This window comes from Quercus suber, unplaced genomic scaffold, assembly GCF_002906115.3.
Source record: "Quercus suber isolate HL8 unplaced genomic scaffold, Cork oak 2.0 scaffold_990, whole genome shotgun sequence".
Taxonomy (NCBI): domain Eukaryota; kingdom Viridiplantae; phylum Streptophyta; class Magnoliopsida; order Fagales; family Fagaceae; genus Quercus; species Quercus suber.
The window spans coordinates 54,379-73,542 of NW_027070405.1; the positions used below are offsets into that span (position 1 = coordinate 54,379).

General features: G+C 33.5%; 2 protein-coding genes across 7 annotated transcripts; one reads left to right on the top strand and one right to left on the bottom strand.

Moving 5' to 3' along the window:
* Positions 1–1,319: 1,319 nt before the first annotated feature.
* On the top strand, positions 1,320–8,624 carry LOC111985176 (aminopeptidase M1). Its single transcript, XM_024016818.2, has 19 exons — positions 1,320–1,699; positions 1,784–1,929; positions 2,372–2,474; positions 2,851–3,037; positions 3,123–3,216; positions 3,390–3,543; positions 3,667–3,771; positions 3,860–3,976; positions 4,081–4,194; positions 5,145–5,327; positions 5,481–5,763; positions 5,858–5,979; positions 6,058–6,155; positions 7,054–7,231; positions 7,311–7,425; positions 7,508–7,575; positions 7,690–7,764; positions 7,933–8,010; positions 8,182–8,624. Exons 1-19 carry the CDS (start codon positions 1,484–1,486, stop codon positions 8,365–8,367), a joined length of 2,622 nt encoding a protein of 873 aa, XP_023872586.2. The 5' UTR covers positions 1,320–1,483; the 3' UTR covers positions 8,368–8,624.
* Positions 8,625–13,755: 5,131 nt separating this feature from the next.
* LOC112010593 (protein phosphatase 2C 77) lies at positions 13,756–18,927 on the bottom strand. Of its 6 annotated transcripts, none has more exons than XM_065768719.1 (5): positions 17,000–18,735; positions 16,555–16,872; positions 16,348–16,453; positions 14,667–15,003; positions 13,756–14,266 (listed from the first exon to the last, which is right to left on the bottom strand). In XM_065768719.1, exons 1-4 carry the CDS (start codon positions 17,798–17,800, stop codon positions 14,669–14,671), a joined length of 1,560 nt encoding a protein of 519 aa, XP_065624791.1. In that variant the 5' UTR covers positions 17,801–18,735; the 3' UTR covers positions 13,756–14,266; positions 14,667–14,668. The 6 variants fall into 6 exon arrangements, with proteins under 6 accessions (XP_065624791.1, XP_065624790.1, XP_065624787.1 ...); XM_065768718.1 differs by having other exon boundaries at positions 13,756–14,291; XM_065768715.1 differs by lacking the exon at positions 13,756–14,266 and adding an exon at positions 18,780–18,927 and having other exon boundaries at positions 14,293–15,003; positions 17,000–18,228.
* Positions 18,928–19,164: the final 237 nt, after the last annotated feature.

The window sequence follows — 19,164 nt, forward strand, 5'->3', positions numbered from 1 at the left end:
GGCCGAGCTGAATGTATCAGTCCAAGGAAGGTAACAGTAACTAGCCTAGATGAGGCTTGGAGGAAACTTCCTAACGAAGCTATTGTCACCTCCACATTAAATGCACTGCACCAACACGACCCTTTATTTAGCTATTGTTACAAGATAATAATTTTTTATTTAGGTGTTATTATTTTATATTTAATAATTATTATACCAACACAATTTATTTATTTTGTTATTATTATAATAATTATTTATTTGGTAATGTTTATCAGAATAAATATAGAGTATCTTTTCTTTTTTTGGTTTAATATCATAATTTTCAATTCATAACTAAATTTTTTATAACATCTTTCATATAGTTCACGCTTCATAGAATGTCAGAAAGTTACCAATTCACATTATATGTAATTGAGAAAGTACAATACAGTGAGTTTCAATTAACTCAATTAATAAAGTTTTTTATGGTTGAATAAAAAATTTAGGGTTCAATTATAATTTGCTTGTTTGTTTTAGATGATGTGGGTAGTTTTTTTTTTTTTTTTTTTAATTTCTAAAAAGTAACGCACACCGTTTACTCATTTTTAAATTCTCTAATAATAAACAAATTCAAATTAAAAAATTATATTAAACTCAAAAAGAAAAAAAGTCCCGCTGCACAAACATAGCACGTGTGATGAAATTAGTAATATATTATAAGTTTATGATTTTTTTTTTTTTTTAAGAATATTATAAGTTTATAATAAAACCTTGCAATGACGGGGCCCAGTTTAACGAGTGTATTTTGTAAATTACACCTGACAGGAGGAGGATAGAAGCAAAGATCCACCAGTTGCGTAGAGACTAGACTATCACTAGAGAGAGCATTGGTTGCGTTGTGTTGTGTGACTTGTGTCCTCATCCAAAGTCTCTATCGCCGCTTTTGGTTTAGGTTTAACAGAGAAGAGAATCACAAAATCTATGGAGCAGTTCAAAGGGCAGTCTCGCCTCCCCAAATTCGCTGTTCCGAAACGCTACGACATACGCCTCAAACCAGACCTCACCGCCTGCAACTTCGCCGGCTCCGTCGCCATCCACCTCCACATCGTCGCCGATACCACCGTCATCGTCCTCAATGCCGCCGATCTCTCCGTCCATTCTGCCTCAACACCATTTACTTTTTTTTAAATTCTCTAATAATTGACAAATTCAAATTAAAAAATTATATTAGACTCAAAAACAAAAACAAAAAAAGTCTCATCCCACAAACATAGCGAGTGTGATGAAATTAGTAAAATATTATAAGTTTATGATTTTATTTTTATTTTTTTAATGAATATTATAAGTTAACTGACAGAAGAGGAGGATAGAAACAGAGATCCACCGGTTGCGTAGAGACCTAGACTAGAGAGAGCATTGCTTGCGTTGTGTTGTGTGACTTGTGTCCTCATCCAAAATCTCTATCTTTGCTTTTGGTTTTGGTTTTGGTTTAGGTTTAACAGAGAAGAGAATCTCAAAATCTATGGAGCAGTTCAAAGGGCAGTCTCGCCTCCCCAAATTCGCTGTTCCGAAGCGCTACGACATACGCCTCAAACCAGACCTCACTGCCTGCAACTTCGCCGGCTCCGTCGCCATCCACCTCCACATCGTCGCCGATACCACCTTCATCGTCCTCAATGCCGCCGATCTCTCCGTCCATTCTGCCTCCCTTTCCTTCGACTCTTCTTCTTCTTCTAAGGTAATCATCATCATCATCTTTGACCTTTCTTTTCATCTTCAGATTGATTGATTGATTTGCTATTATTTATGTTTATTCGTTTAGGTTTTGGAGCCCTCAAAAATTGAATTGGTTGAAGCGGATGAGATTTTGGTTCTGGACTTCCCTCACACGCTTCCCCTTGGAATCGGAGTTCTCAATATCGCTTTTCAAGGAACCTTGAACGATAAAATGAAGGGCTTCTATAGAAGGTATAATAATAATAATAAGCTTTATACAAACAAACATTTATCTTATTTCTCAATTCAATTCAATTACATCGTTTTCATTTCTCTTTTGCATTCTGCTCAGCTCAGCTCAGTACTAACTAGAATAATTGAATCATTCCAATTTTCAAGTTTGGATTTTCGAACCATAAAAATTGTTACAAAATTTAAAGATAATATCCTACATATGTGTGTATCTATTATAGGACTGAATCTATGACTTCACCATCCACCGTTTACCTTATGTGGGAGGAGATTAAGATTTCATTGGGTCCATGTCCATGGAATTTTTCTTAATCTACTGTACAATTTTTTTTTCTTTCTTTCTTTTGTTTAGAAACATGTACTATACAATATTTGAAGTTTCTATTTGCTTCTTCTTTTATTAGTTACATCTATTTAATTGAGTTCTTCTTCTGCTTCGTAGTACATATGAGCATAATGGTGAGAAAAAGAATATGGCAGTTACGCAGTTTGAACCAGCTGATGCTAGGCGATGCTTTCCATGCTGGGATGAACCTGCCTGCAAGGTGTCAGAATCTCTCTCTCTCTCTCTCTCTCTCCCCCTCTCACTTGGTTTATTAAGATCTTGTACTTCTGTTGCATCTTTTGCTGAAATATGAAGTATTTTCCTCTCATTTAGATTGTGTTTTGGACCTAGTAAAAAAAAAAAAATTAAGATAGCGTTGGTCTAGCTCAATTGACATCTCCTCCCCCTGTAAGAGCTAGGTGGCGGGTGAGGCCGTGGGTTTAAGACCCATTGGGTCAATAAAAAAGAATGGAGCTAGTGATTTGATTTTGTGGCTAAAGAATTCTTTGATTGAAAGTAGATCTGCCTGATTATGTTTCAAATGAACACAAATAAAAGCTTATTTGGCCCTTCTTTTGTGGCATTGGGTGTTGTAGGCTACATTCAAAATCACACTGGATGTGCCATCTGAACTAATAGCTCTTTCCAACATGCCAATCATTGAAGAAAAAGTGGATGGGCATCTGAAGACAGTTTCATATCAAGAATCACCAATAATGTCTACATATTTGGTGGCAGTTGTTGTTGGATTGTTTGATTATGTGGAAGATCACACATCTGATGGTACACTTCATCCGCTATTTTCATCGCGTCTTGTGAGAATACAGCTTTTTTTTTGTTGACATTGTAATCTTACATCTCCATATAGGGATCAAAGTTCGAGTATATTGTCAGGTAGGTAAGGCAGATCAAGGGAAATTTGCATTGGACGTTGCTGTGAAGACACTTGGATTATACAAAGAGTAAGATTTTCTGTGAATTACCACCAAATTAACAATGGCTTGTCAGAGAATTGCAATTATATAGCTGAGAAATACATATAATTGGACACTGGATTGTGGGTGCTAGTGATCCCTTAAGTTGTTGCATTTTGGCACTTATCAGGAATTCAGATTAACCATGATACTTTCTACAGATACTTTGCAGTGCCTTACTCTCTTCCCAAATTGGATATGATTGCAATCCCTGATTTTGCTGCTGGGGCCATGGAGAATTATGGTTTAGTTACATACCGGGAAACAGCTTTGCTCTACGACGAACAGCATTCTGCAGCTGCCAATAAGCAGAGGGTAATGTGCAATTGTGAATGTTGCTCTTCTTGTTTGTATTTAGTTTGGCAAATGTAATATGGAGCTATTGATATAATAACAACCCCACAAAACTTGTAATCATTTCTTTTGGATACTATGAAGGTTGCAACTGTCGTAGCCCATGAATTGGCACACCAGTGGTTTGGCAATCTTGTAACAATGGAATGGTGGACTCATTTATGGCTGAATGAGGGGTTCGCAACATGGGTATATTCATTAGTCATATGCCCATATAATCTTATACATAGGTGCAAAATATGCTTGTAAATTATGTCAATTATTTGTATGTGTTCAGGTTAGCTATTTAGCAACTGATAGCTTGTTTCCAGAATGGAAAATATGGACTCAGTTTCTTGATGAATCCACAGAGGGTCTGAGGCTGGATGGGCTTGCAGAGTCACACCCCATTGAGGTAACTGTGCATGGGCTATGTTTTTGTCTCAGTATGATCTATTTTAAGGAATTAGTATTAGTAGTTTTACGAGCATATCTCAATTTAAGCGCTCTGTTTTTTAGGTGGAGATAAATCATGCTAGTGAGATCGATGAAATTTTTGATGCCATAAGTTATAGAAAAGGTGCATCTGTTATCCGGATGCTGCAAAGTTATCTTGGTGCTGAATGCTTTCAGGTTGGTCATTAGGTTTATCACTTTTATATGTGTCTTGTACAAGTTAAAATATTTCTTATGATTGAAGAAACTTGTTTTTTCCCTCCATTAACCAAAATTCTCCTGAAATTTATGTTATAGAAAACCTTATAAGCTTTCAAACATAGAAAAATAGGCAATTAAATCTTCTTATTGCGACTTCAAAAGAGGTTAAGATATTTTTCTTTTAGAAAATGATTTGATGGTAATGTGGAATTATAAAATTTATTTTTTGAAAGAGGTGAGATAACCAATAATGTGATGAATACTATGTAATTAATAATTTAAAAAGTATTTCATTCTAGTTATATTGAGATGAAGTTGTGATGGTCATCTAGATTAGAGATAATCAGAAAACATTTCTACCCGATATCTGGTGACATAACCCCTGCTAGATTAGCTACCAGGTATTATTGAATTGAGTGCTGTTGAGGCTTGTGCCTTTTTATTTCGATTGGTGTCAACCAATCACCTTCTGCAATTCATGGGATTAATTTTTCAAATTTTATTTGAAAGAATTATTAGATTTAGTCGTAGTTCAATAGAGTATGCTGGTTGTTGGATCTGAGTTTGTGCGATCAGCATTATGAACATCCATCATATGGTCAGTTAATGTCAATGCCTTTCTAACAAGCGATCAATTCTTTGTAGAGAACGAGAAAGTATCTCCTTGTACCTTTTGCTTTCAGGTGGCTTGTAAGGAAAATATACAAATATGGTTTTTTTATATCTGATAGTAATAGTGATTAGGTGGTTGATTCTGTATTGAAATTAAGAAGTATACTATGGCCTGCTCATTTGAGATGAGAAATATTTGTGATGTACTTGTCAGTTAATTATCGTTTTTCTTGCATTACCAATTTTTTTGTAGTTTTAATTGACCATTTATGCTTCTTCCCCCCCTTTTTTTTCTGATTTGTGTATGTAATCAGAGGTCACTTGCTTCATATATAAAAAAATATGCTTGCTCAAATGCCAAGACAGAAGACTTATGGGCTGCTCTTGAGGAGGGATCTGGTGAGCCTGTGAACAAACTAATGAATTCGTGGACAAAGCAAAAGGGATACCCAGTTGTCTCTGTGGAAATCAAAGATCAGACATTGGTGTTTCAGCAGGTTTCTTATGTCTGCTCTCTCTCAGACATTTTTGTCTTGAAATAACAACTTTAACTTAGTTGTGTATTCAGCTGTGTCAATTTGTAATGAGTTTCGCTTAATAATATGTTTTAGAAGTTTCTAAATTGTGACAAATGTTTGTAATAATGGCAGTCGCAATTTTTGTCAAGCGGTTCCCATGGGGATGGGCAATGGATTGTCCCTATAACATTATGCTGTGGCTCATATGATGCGCACAAGAATTTTCTACTGCAGACAAAATCTGAAACTCTTAATATCAAGGAATTCCTGAGTGATAAAAGCAATTCAGCATCTGCTTGGATAAAACTTAATGTTGATCAGGCTGGTTTCTATAGGGTGAAATATGATGAGGACCTTGCAGCTAGACTTAGATATGCAATAGAGAACAATTACTTATCTGCAACGGACAGATTTGGTAAATTGGCTATTTTGTAATTGTACTTGCTTTTTTTCTTTTTTTCCGTTGATGCTAGAAAAGAGCACTTAACAACAACAACTTCCTTTAACAGGCATTCTGGATGATTCATTTGCCCTTTGTATGGCTCGCCAGCAGTCTTTGACCTCATTGCTAACCTTGATGGGTGCTTACCGGGAGGAAGTTGAATATACCGTGCTGTCTAATTTGATTAGTGTAATGTGCACCATCTTACCTCATTTATGTTTATTTCAGTTATGTTCTTAATCCTAATTCTGGTGTCTTTGTTCACAGATAAGTTATAAAATTGTAAGAATTGCAGCTGATGCAACCCCTGATTTAGTGGATTACGTTAAACAATTTTTTATTAGCCTTTTCCAGTGTTCTGCTGAGTAAGTATTTTTACATACAAATAATTGAAATTCCTATGGTGGTCCTTGTCTATAAGTCTGTGGGGTTGTGCTGTCGACTGCTTTTTTAGCATGACCTTTTAGAGTCCAATGAGATAGTGACTATAAGTATTAGCCATAAGGTAATTTGAGGTACTGTAGTGCACAAAAAGGCAGCCCACATATTCCAAGTTTTGTGTGTGTGTGTGTGTGTGTGTGTGAGACATTTTCTGATTTAAATTTCTTTCTTAAATAAAGTTGCCATTAGCAAATAAACAGTTGGAGTTAATGCTTGATTGCGGCTAGAGATATCTATTAATGTCTCAGAAAATATTAACATTTATAAATGTGGATATAAGCAGCTTTAAGGAAGAAGAAAAAGACCCAAAGAAAAAAATAGCAATCGATTAAGGTTTACTTTATTTTACTGTCAAGTTTTGTAGAGCTAAATGTACAAAACTTATATAAATTTTGTAGGGATAACTTTACAAAGTTTTTCCCTGAGATCTAGGATGTAGATATTTCTTGCAATATTTAATAGGCAAATTGTATTTGCATATTCGTCTTTGTTTTTTAGGATATCTTACGTATACTTAGTCCGGAAAAATTTGTCATGCTTACTATTGAGTATATTGAATGAACCTTAGTGGTCACCTTGGAAGTTGCTAGTATAATCTGTATAATACTTGCTAAAGAAGCTGCTAGGATGTCAGAAAAGTTAGTGAGAAGAGGTCTTTGACATGGAAATTGAAGACCATCAATGAGTTATATGAGACCTTACATGCTAATGGAAACCCAGTGTGTCTTTAACCCAATTAACGAGCACTCAAAAACTTTTAGCTTCTTTTTTAATTTATTTCTCCATTTATTTTTTTCCTTTAATGTTTGAATTTCTTTGCAGGAAGCTTGGTTGGGACCCTAAGACAGGTGAGAGCCATCTAGATGCAATGTTGAGAGGAGAGGTTTTGAATGCCCTTGCTTTGTTTGGACATGATCTGACACTAAATGAAGCAAGCAGGCGTTTTCGTGCATTCTTGGATGACAAAAACACTCCACTCCTCCCTCCTGACACAAGAAAGGTTGGTGAAACAAGCATTGGTCCACTAGTATTTCTCCATTTACAATTGCTATTGATGTATATTGTGGGTTTGATTGCAGGCAGCATATGTGGCTGTAATGCGGAGGGTCAGCAACTCGAACAAATCGGCTTTTGAATCTCTTCTGAGATTGTACAAAGAAACTGATTTAAGCCAGGAGAAAACACGCATCCTAAGTAATATCATATCATTATTTAAGATGTTGAGCATCAGATTCTCTTTACTGAATTAGAACCATGTATCTTATTTTGCTTGTAGGTTCATTAGCATCTTCTTCAGACCCCAACATAATTCTTGAAGTTCTCAACTTTTTATTGTCTTCTGAGGTATCTTGGTTTAATATAATTGTGGAGGTTAAAAAAAATTTCATTTGAGTTGATAAATTGTAGTCAAATGGAACACTGGACACTGATGAGGACTTCATTTTCCACTTGATTAAGGTTCGTAGCCAAGATGCTATTTTTGGACTTGCTATAAGTATGGAAGGGCGTGAAACAGCTTGGACATGGCTGAAGGTAATACTCGATCAGTAATGTAAAAAACACATTGCGGTTTGCATAATATTTGCATGATATATTGTCCTTGAAACAATTAGGAGTAGTGTTGTTAAAAGTCGAAGGCATACATGAGCTGCTTGTTATCTGATGTTTTTTTTTCCCCTTATAAATATGATCGAAATACAGGATAACTGGGAGCATATATCAAAAACCTGGGGTTCCGGATTTCTAATAACTCGCTTTGTCAGTGCAATTGTCTCTCCGGTTTGTCTCTCACTCCCTCCTCTGATCTCTTCTGTAGTTAGTTCTCTAGTATCAAGTTTGTGCCCTTTGTATCAATTACAGATGTTATGTTGAATTTTAAATTCAAATGAAGTTAATTATTTATTACGAATGCTTAGCCTTTTGTCTCATTTGGTTCTTCCACTCCCCCAGTTTGCGTCATTCGAGAAGGCCAAGGAAATAGAGGAGTATTTTGCAAGCCGCAGTATGCCCTCTATTGCAAGAACCCTGAAACAGAGCATTGAACGAATTCACATCAATGCAAATTGGGTTCAGAGTGTTCAAAATGAGAAAGATCTTGCCGAGGCCGTGAAGGAGTTGGCACACAGGAAGTACTAGGAAGCTTATTTGGCCTTCTTGTCATTTTACAAGAAAGCTAGTGGATCAAATTTCCTTTGTTTTCATAAATTCAAATATGCCCTAACAAGTGATTCCCGAACAACAGCACTCTTAATAATATTTTCTGGAGTCAGTTCTTAATTAGGGTTTTGCCTTTATTTTTCATTTTTTTTTCTTCCTGTTGTGTCTTGCGTGTATGAAAGCTGTATGGATGAATTTATTTTACCCCCTTCCATAGAAGTTCAAATTGCATATTATTTCATTTATTTATTTTTATTAATAGTTTGATAGTTACAAGTTACAAAAACACAGGCAATATAGGAGAGAGAATTTGAACTCCGGTTATCCTTATCAGAGACAACATACAATGCTACTAAAAGTTAGAAAGTTCTTTGACAAGTATCATTATTGAAGGAGATAGATGATTCAAAGGGCGTATGTGTTAATACATGTTTACTACTAAAATAAAACCGTCATGTTCTCAAAAAAAAATATAAAATAAACTCGTCAGTTATTTTTTTTTAAAGAAAATAAACTCATCTTAAAAGTTAAAATATAAGGTCAAAAGTAAACCAATGGATATCATTATTTAAGTTTCTTAGACCCATGATAAATGAAAATAGTAAATGAGACTTATAAATATTAGTCACAGACCCTTCTTAAAATACTGTCATTATTTTCTAACAAAGTATAGTTGACATAATATATAAAGTTTTTTAAATTAGGTCATTTGTATTTGTTATTTGAAAGTGTTTCAAATTTTATAAGTTTTTTATTTTTTATTTTTTATTTTTAAGAAAACATAATACATTTTACATTCAATTATTTATTTTGTAAATAATGTAATATGCAGTTGAAATTTGTTTTTAGTGCTTTTTACAAATAGTCCTTCCTCTATATGTCTTGAATGGCCTAAAGATAAAGTAGATATAAGTAAATCCATCACTTTTATTAATAAATAAAAATACGATACTTTAATAACATATAAAAAAATATAATTTTATTAAGAACCTACCAATATTACGCTAAGAATGTGACATAATTGAACTCTTCTTTCTACACAAACCTTTTCTCCTAAAACATCACTCAGTAGACCGAAATGCAGCTTTTAAATATTACTAGTCACAGACTCACTAATGTATGAGAATATATAATTATTTTGAGATGTGGTATAAATATAAGGTATAATTTATTCTTTAAATTTTATTGAAGATAATTTGTTCTCCCTACAAATTAAACAATTTATAAAAGTAATTTCTATCTCTTTATTTTTACAAATATATAATTTTATCATTTTTGGTATTTTTTTATTGATTTTTTTTTTTTTTTGAAGTGATTCATATTCTTCTAACTATCATTATTAGGCATTATATTTTCCTAATTTCTTTTGGTGGAACTAAAATTTTTTTAACTTCAAATTTATTATTCAAATTTGTCATTATCTTAAGGAGATTATTATGATAATCAAAACTTATCACATAATTACAATTAATATTACTCAAATAATAGATAGGCACATTCAAATACGTAGCCATATAGATTGTGTTTATATATAAATTCAAATTCTCACTTCCAATTTAACAAAGGATTAACTAAAAAAAAAAAAAAAAAATCAAACCAAAGCTATAAGAGGGAGAGAGAGATAACTTATGATGGGGAAGTTAAAATACACAACACCAAAACATATCAACCCATAGTAGAGATATTAAAAAACATAAAAATTCATCAACCTAAAGTAAAGTTGCAAGAAAGAATTAAAAAATCTAGAATGAGAGATAGCATAACCACTTTTTTCTTAAGGAGGGAATATGAGAGAGAATAGCATATTTATAGAATAAAATATAATGACAATAATATTCAAAATAAAAAAGTATAGATGTAAATACCACATTATCCAAGTCATGCTGTGTAATAAAATAACATTATATCATTATATACTATATTTATTATAAAATAGGATTATATCTAACAATCAAAGAAAAAAATGATAACAACTTTATTTATTTTTAGTTTATACTCATCTAAAAAAAAAAATCATATTCCACAATTGTATTCATATCTATATGCTAATGATTCAAGGCTAAGTTGAAATGTCCAATTTCGCTCTCGCTTAATGGACCATATGTCATTCTCATCAACTTTAAGAGATAGAAATAGTAAAGATAACAACTTTATTTATTTTTAGTTTATACTCACCCGAAATGAACCGACATTGACTAAATTGGACCAAACTAAAGAGAATTTGACCAAAGTGGACCAAATTGGATTGAAATGCACCAAATTGACTGAATTGAACCAAAGTAGATTGGAATGGACCGAAATAGACCAAAACGAACTAAATTGAATAGAAATAGACCGAAATTGACCAAAGTGGGTGTTTATTATCCCTATCTCTTGAAATTAATGAAAATGACATGTGGTTATCTAAGTAGGAGCCAAACTGGACCTTTCAACCTAGCCTTGAATACTACACTAGCATACAATTATGAATATAGTGATGGAATAGGATTTTTTCGTGTGAGTATAAACTAAAAATAAATAAATGGTGTCTCTACCCAAGTTGTTTGTATTATATGTATTTTTTATTATAAGTTACATTTAGGTTCAAGAATGTGTAAAGTTATGGTAGTAAAAAGTGATGGTCCTATCATGATTAGTAAGTTACAATTAGTTTTGACTTTTAAGAATGTGTAAATATATAATGTACTATTGCATACATTAATATATATATATATATATATATATATATATATATATTAATTAAAAGATGGGAAGAAAATGATGGCATAGCTGCTAATGTGGCTCGACAGATGACCAAGTGGCGAGTTCTTTTCCTCCTTTTAAGTTTTAACCAAAAATAACCAACTTTTCTGCCAATAATATAAAAGTTATTATAATAGCCATATTTCAGAAATTGATTGTGAGTGGTGGGCATTCATTTTCGTATGAACTAACCACTTTTTATTTACTCATAGTTGACCACATCAAAATCTATATCTATATATATCTAAAAACTGAAACGTAACATTTATTATTGCTACACTCCTATTAAGCCATCTCATCCTCCATGTCATTGCCACATTAGTATTGTTTTTCATCATTATTTTTTACCTTTAATTTTTGTTGACAATATTAAATATATATATATATATATATATATATATATATATATATACACATTGGCTTTACAAGTTCATCTTAAACTGTTTTAACTTTACATATTCACCTACTTTAATTTTGATGTTATAACTAAGTATTGTCTATATATATTCCTCTTGGGCAAGACTTATATACATTACTTAGGTGTTGTTCTTTATATTCCTCTTTTAGAATTTTGTCATGTGGATTTTTTCTCATAGGATGAAAGTATATTTTTTAGTTAAGCAGCCATATAGCTGAATCTTAAAAGGTCAATTTAAGGAACAACACATAAGATATTGTACCTAAGTTTTGTCCATTCCTCTTAGATGGTTTTAACTTTACATATAATTTTGTCACTTTATCTTCCTTTATTTTGACTTTTCTTATTCTCATCTTCTTACTATAAATTTGTCATTCTGTCCCATTTTATGCACATTTTTCCCACAAAAAAAATGTTATTTCTCGCCATCTCTCTCTCTCTCTCTCTCTCTCTCTTTTATTTTTTCATTTTTTGTTAGATTTTTTATTTTTTATTTTTAGGTTTGTACTCCCATTGTCTTATTATTGACTAATTTATATGTGTTACTTAATGCAAGTATTTTTTTTATCATTTTATTTACAACACAAAATAGTTTTAATGTTGTTGACCAGATTTAGGGAAAAATCATTTTATAATACATCCATATTTTGTGTTGTTGTCAGGTTTTAGTTTATTTGAAAAACAGTAAAATAGTTTAGACAATACGATGCAGAACAATTAATGTAGTTGAAGAAGATAATATTTGTGCAGTTTCCTTTCATTATTTGTAAATATTTTGTTAAACAAATTAGCAGCAAATTGTTGTCTTTATTATATGATATTTTTAGATGCTTGAGTAATTGTTTTAAGCATTTACGAATATTTTGTATTGCTCATATTCCTTATCTCATTTGTGTATTCTTTGAGATTTTTAAGAAAAAAATTCAATCTTGTGTTTAAAATTATTTATTTATCTGCTCATTTTCCATATGTTGGATTAGGTGTTAGATTAGATTATGATGGTATTAACACAATACATCTTATATTTACCCCAAAAAAAAAAAAAAAAACTCTAAATTTCCCCTTTGTGCTCTTGGTTACAATCATTATATATAAAGTTAAAACCAACACTTTTTCTCTTGGGAATAATGACATATTTCTATTGTGTGGCTTCAAAATTTTATTAAAATTTTTTAATTTGATTATGCATTGGATATTTGGCTTGATCGCATCACGTTTGAAATGTTTTACATATTCGAAAGAAGAAGTTTGACTTTGGTGTGATTTTTATTTTTCCCTTTCTTTTTTTGAATTGTAATTTTTGTTGATTTTTTTTAATAAGTTTTTTGGTGTTTTTTATTGTAAACTAGATACAATTGGATTTGAAAATTTTTTTTTAAAACTAAAAAAAATAATTTTCAAATTTTATATACTTTTTAATGATACACAAAATGTTATGAATAATTTTTATTAAAAAATTAATATTTTTACTACCTTTTGAAATCTTGAAAAAAATTGTATTGTTTTCATTTTGGTACAATAAAAATTATATATATATTACATTTGTGATTGTTTCTATAATAAATGAAAATATGATTATGAAATACATTACTATTTATTAAATTAGTCAAAATTGCAAAAAATAAATTTAATGGGATCATCCTAAAAATATTATCACGCGTAACATGCAGATCTGCAACTAGTTGCAATAAAAATTATAACACAAAAGTTTTATTGTTATTGTTAGACTTTCTGTGAGTAGAAATGAAACAAGAGGATATTTAATAAATGGTTGAGCCGTTAGATCTAATGGCCCTACCATAAAAACAAACTAAACAAGAGGGCGTTTAATCCATGAGATTTTTAAACCAAGATAACATGTAATACAGGAGGTGATTTCCATCGGTCTAAATTCCCTTGTTGCTTTCCAACAGCTGTTTTCCCTCAATCCTTGAGCCCATAGATTGCTGATCAATCAAATTCTGTTTGATTGGATTTCTTAAGTTACACAGAAACCATTTCAATGATCATGAGCCTTGTTGACCAAAAATGGATTCCATTCGAGTCTCATCGAGTTGACACAACTAAGATGTCTTTTTGGATGAGTGGCTCACGCCAATTCACATTTTAATAAGTGGCTTTCCAAGAATCCTACTCATATTGTTGTAAGAGACGCAAAAAATTGGAGGATTTGTTGGCTTCTAAGTGTACGAGCTAAAACAAATATATGACAAATCCATCTAAGTTAAAAGTGGAATCTACACGTGGATTCTACATGCATCTGGAATGAACATTACACACTCCAATCAGTTACACATTGCTACTAATGGCATGCAGAAAACACAACACACGTTTCCTAACTTCCATCTAACACCTCCATTTAGTCACTTTTTCTATAGGTAAAGGCAATCAATGATCCCACTTAATCATCTTCAAATACTGCCCATCGCTATCTGAACCGCTAATACTAGAAACAACAATTTTTACTATCCTTTTTCACAATTCACAATGACTGACATGACAAATTACATGAGGCCTACACCAACACCACTTTTATTAACACCAATCACAACATGCCTCTTCATTGTTATGAACAAAAGTTGTCAGAATCGTTATAACCATAGACTGCTGCAAATCCACCTTTATCACTTTATGCCACTGTTCCATTGCCATTATCAGCAGAGCAGCCACTTATACCGCACCATGTCCATTGCTATCTCAAAAAATGAGCAGAGAGTTCTAGCAAAAGCAATTGGTACAATGTCTGAGACTTAAAAAAAAATTCATTAGTACCGCACAGTTGAAACAATACGAGGTAAATACCTCACAGAGCCATTTAACTCGGAGGCATAATGAATACAATTTAGCCACAATGCTAAAATCATGGAACTGTCACCATCTATTGTCCTACAATAAGCTGATAAGATTTACATACCCAGAACTCAGCACAGTCTACAACAAGACTCTTGAAACAGTGAGGAGTTCTAGAATCATGGATATTCTATAGTAAATACAGACTGCTATTCTCAATAAGCCATAAAGCCCAGGTGAAAAGAAGATGGGCAAAACTATATTGGATCATATTTTATACTCCAACATACAATCATGAATCAAACAGCTAATAGGAGGGTGAACGAACCATCATGTTTTACTTTTGAACTTCCTTTGAGCTTTCAAATCCACCACAATCACAGTTATGTTGTCCTTACTTCCTTTTTGAATAGCACGGCTTGAGAGGAATTCTGCTGCTGCTTGAGCTGCAGGATCAATTCCCTCACCTCTTTCAGTGGGAAGAGTAACACCATTCTTTTTGTGCCACCAAAGTATTCTTTTCCGAGCCAAGTCACATACCTCTTCATTTGTCATGACATCCCATAAACCATCACTAGCTAAAATAAGGCATTCATCTTCTTTTGACCGTGGAATAAACATCACCTCTGGTTCTGGAATTATCCACGGTTTCAAATATCTATCGCCTGCAACCCACAACCAAGTCAGACAAACTACTTGTATTTTAATTGCTGAAGTTCTTTTTGATATGTAATTGCTGAAGTACTTAACTAAAAAGAATAAATTATCATCTCTGGAGTCTAAGTAGCATGAAAATCTCACAAGAGGAAAAATCATATTGTGTTATACTGCACATAATCTATCATTTTTTGGATGAAGCAAGGCTCCAACAGTAAAGTGAAAATGATAGGAATTACAAACTCTAAGGAAGAAGAAGCTAGTTTGAAATGATCTGCATAAGACCGTTACAATAAACAATTAAAGAAGTAAATTATTATGAGGTTTGATTTCAGAAAGGCATCAATGTCCTTTACAAATATCAATATTCTATTGTGCGTGTGTTCACAGGTCAACTTTAGGAGTTGAACCTGAGACCCCTGCCCTCATTGGAATATAAATTAATTATATAATATTGACAGAACCAGAATAAAATTATTTCAAATACCACAGAAAAAGACATCCGCTAATTTAGTTTCTAGTTTCTACGTGATTTCCAAATTTTAAGGATATTAACACAGAAGACGTGGTTTGTACAAATTAAAACTATATACTTGAGGAACGATGGTAGGCTTTTAAAAGTTTAAAAGAATAGTGTATATCCACGATGTTCTACTCTTCTTACATGAAAGCTTAGCAGACTTAGAAGTTAGAAAACTGTCCACACATATCAAATGCAACCCAAAATAGAGTTCATCAGGATATAACAGATATTCCAAACTTTCTAAGGCACTTCCATGAGCACAAGAATCAGAAACTCTCATTGACAACTCAAAAGTTGCTTTCATAACATGGTGAAATAATTAAAGTGAACCAGTTATAAAAACTGCTTAAATATGATCTGCTAATTTCAGTTTCCCTTCATTTCCCTCTTTACAAATTAATTTAGGTTGAAATCAGACTAATCCAATCAGTATCCTGATGCAGCGGCATAGTGAAGCTTACATCTCAAGGTTAGCCCAAAAAATTTAGAGGAAGAATCTCCAGAGGTCATAACACCTCAGCACACAACTGCACTTAATTTTAATGCTGTAAACTACGTGAGCCACAAATTGGTGCATACAAAATGCAATACATTCATAAACATAACTCCAGGTTGGCATCCAAATATACATGTGGAGCAGAATTGGTATATCCCATATGACCATACAAATTATTTAAAATGTAACTAGTGATTAACATCACGATGGGGCAACCAGCCTATAACAAAGCTATCGACAAAAGAAACCCCTGGTGCGGGAGCAACCTCAGGGAAACTCAAAGATCAAAACATGCAATGAGATTGGATAAAGTAATGGTGAAGAAGCACACACCAATAGACCTTGACATTGCAAGAACTCCAAAAACACGATGCCCATTCCACTGTATGACCTTGCCTCCAGCTGCCTCAATTCTAGCATATTCATCTTCTCGATTTGGCTGAAACAATATCAACAAAAAAATTTATTAAATGATTATCAGTTTCCTAAAATCAATTATTACTATAGAAAGATGCAAAACTACTATTAGAGGTCTATTACTTTATGATCAACTGACAATGCCATAGGTTCTTTTCCACGACACAGAACTGCTCTTGAATCTCCACAGTTTGCAACAATGATATGTGAGGAACAAATAATGGCAACCACAGCTGTAGAACCAACAGTTTCCGGGGCGACAGGCTCAAGACCAGTTTTTCCTCCAACTTCGTCATCAACCTTAAGAAAACAATTGGTGAATGCTTTTTTCCACTGCTCTTGGCAATTGTCCTTGATACTTCCATCGGTTAGGCCTTTCTTAACAAATTCTATCTCCTCAGCCAAAGCCATATGGATACGACCACAACAATAGTTTGCAACCTGAACAAATTAGTACCTCATGGGAGTAAATCAGTGGTCATGAAGACCGTTATGCATCATTTGACAGTAAGGAAAAGAAAAGGAGAGAGTTTATGTATGTAAAGGAAGGAAACAAAATAAATGGTACCTGAGACCCTCCATGGCCATCATAGACTCCAAAGAAATGAACAGTCTGGTCAGGTAAACATCTAGTCATGCCATCAAATACACGGTCACCGATTAGCATTTGGATAGGAATCTTCAGAAAATGAGGCACAGTAGCAAAAGCATCTTCCATCTCAGGTCTTCTTCCACACATCGATGTAAAACCCCAAAGAGGCACAAACTCTACCTCAAAAACACTGCGGCCGGATGATGTTCCACTGGCCCCTCTTTCCAGACGAAGAGGTAACTGATGAACGATTGCAGATGGCTTTGGGTCAGACCCATCACCAGCTTCTTCAACAGGATCGCTCACAATCTGTGTCTTAGTCTCATCATTTAGTTCTTCTGAATTGGGGGCCTTAGCAACAACATCAACATCACCACATATGTTCTTCTCGATGTCCATGGAAGTTGGTGTTCTTATGTCAAGAGCAAAGATATCCTCTCCCTCTCCACATAAACTACTGGTCTCACTAGCCACTGAAAAAGAACAAGAGCTATCAAGAATCTGATCACCCTCCAACTCCAATGATAAGGAATCATCTTCCTCACTTCCACGGGCTATCACACCGTTATCATCAGCAGCCCAATTGGTTTCATTTTGAGATACGTTATCCAACACCTTAACTTCATTCACCACATCACCAGCAGCAACAGAATCAGATAATAGACCAGCCGTGTCTGCCATTAGCTTAAGTGTACCAGCTATGGTCGGGTTATCACACACTGAGACCGAGTTACCTACTCTAAATGGCACCGTGACCGCCGGAGACATCTCCTCCATGAAAATCAAAACCCTTATCTAGGTAGCAGCAGCAGTAGTACAAAAAGTTACCCCCCAAACCTTCACGGCCTGTCATTTTTCAACTACTAATCCATTACCTTCTTTTCTTCTGGTTAATAAGAATGATATTGGAATGTGAATGGCGAGTCTGAACACACCATTAATTCCCCCCATTGCCTATGACTTATGATGCAAACTTTACCTTGCTTTGCTTTGCTTTGAGGGTTGAGCTAAATAAAAAGGTTGTGATAGGGATAGGGAAATGGGTAGTAAAAGTCAGATCTGGTCAACACATAACCAACAAGGGATCCCCAGCTTCCATATATAGAAATAGATATATAAACCTAAAATGGATAGCATAGACCTGTTTCAGTTGGGACCTTATCAACTTCATCTCTGGACTCTTCTTTATCTGCTTCCATCATCAACTACAATGAGAGAGAAACACCCAGAAACAAAAAGAAAACAACTTTAATTGGACACACACACATACAAAGCCAAATAAAAACTGTGATAACGAAATTACATTAAATTATTTAAATTTGAAACCAACCCCTTTTTTTTCCTAACACAAGAAAGATAGAGAAAAAAGGGTGTCATGAAAAAGAAACACAAAGTCCCAAGAATCACAGGAAAACCCTAGAAAAGATGGCACCTTTTTTCACTTATTACTTAGACTTCCCTGGATCTGAGGCAACCCATCTCAGCCTCTAGTAATAATAGACCCAGCTCTCTCTCTCTCTCTCTCTCTATGGACTAATTAATCAATCATGACAAAGACGGTGAAAGAAGAAGGAGAAGAAAGTCAGTAGTGAGTGGTGACTACCTAATTTGTCAACAGTAGAGTCTTCTCTTCCATCTCTTTCTTTCTTTTAGTTTCTTTATTTCTCTCTTATATAGACTTTTTGACATATGAAAGCCATTGAAAGAATAAAAGAATGAAGAAACAAAAAAGATACATGGAAAAAGGTTTGCTTACCATTAAAAAATAACATCTCAAAATGAAGTCTTTCTTTTTAATAATAAATTTGTATTGATGTGGGTGTGGGACTTCAATCTCAAACATGAAACTTTGAAGAGCAAGAAAGGGAGTGGAGAGCAAGATAGACTAATAAATAAATAAACACTAGTATTACTTAAAAAGAAAATAAATAAATAAATAAATAAGGTCAGAGAGAGAGAGTATGTGGGGGGTGTGATGAGTTATGAGAAGGACAGATGTCAAATCTAGAAGAGCATATTAAAGCATCTCCACCCATCTAATCTCATCTCATGCTCCTTGCCCCTTCCTTTTTATTTTCCAATCCTCCTAATAACTCCATCCAAAAATTACTTTTCTTACGTACACAACAGTGCACACTCTG

What these genes read in the sequence shown, in the direction of transcription:
- LOC111985176 (XM_024016818.2), top strand. Translation starts at nt 1,484, where the DNA reads ATGGAGCAGTTCAAAGGGCAGTCTCGCCTCCCCAAATTCGCTGTTCCG. An exon ending in ATGAAGGGCTTCTATAGAAG is followed by an intron (nt 1,930 to 2,371) that starts GTATAATAATAA and finishes TCTGCTTCGTAG; the next exon opens with TACATATGAGCATAATGGTG. An exon ending in TTGGTGCTGAATGCTTTCAG is followed by an intron (nt 4,195 to 5,144) that starts GTTGGTCATTAG and finishes GTATGTAATCAG; the next exon opens with AGGTCACTTGCTTCATATAT.
- LOC112010593 (XM_065768719.1), bottom strand. Translation starts at nt 17,800, where the DNA reads ATGGAGGAGATGTCTCCGGCGGTCACGGTGCCATTTAGAGTAGGTAAC. An exon ending in ATGGCCATGGAGGGTCTCAG is followed by an intron (nt 16,873 to 16,999) that starts GTACCATTTATT and finishes TAATTTGTTCAG; the next exon opens with GTTGCAAACTATTGTTGTGG. An exon ending in TGCAATGTCAAGGTCTATTG is followed by an intron (nt 15,004 to 16,347) that starts GTGTGTGCTTCT and finishes TGTGGGTTGCAG; the next exon opens with GCGATAGATATTTGAAACCG.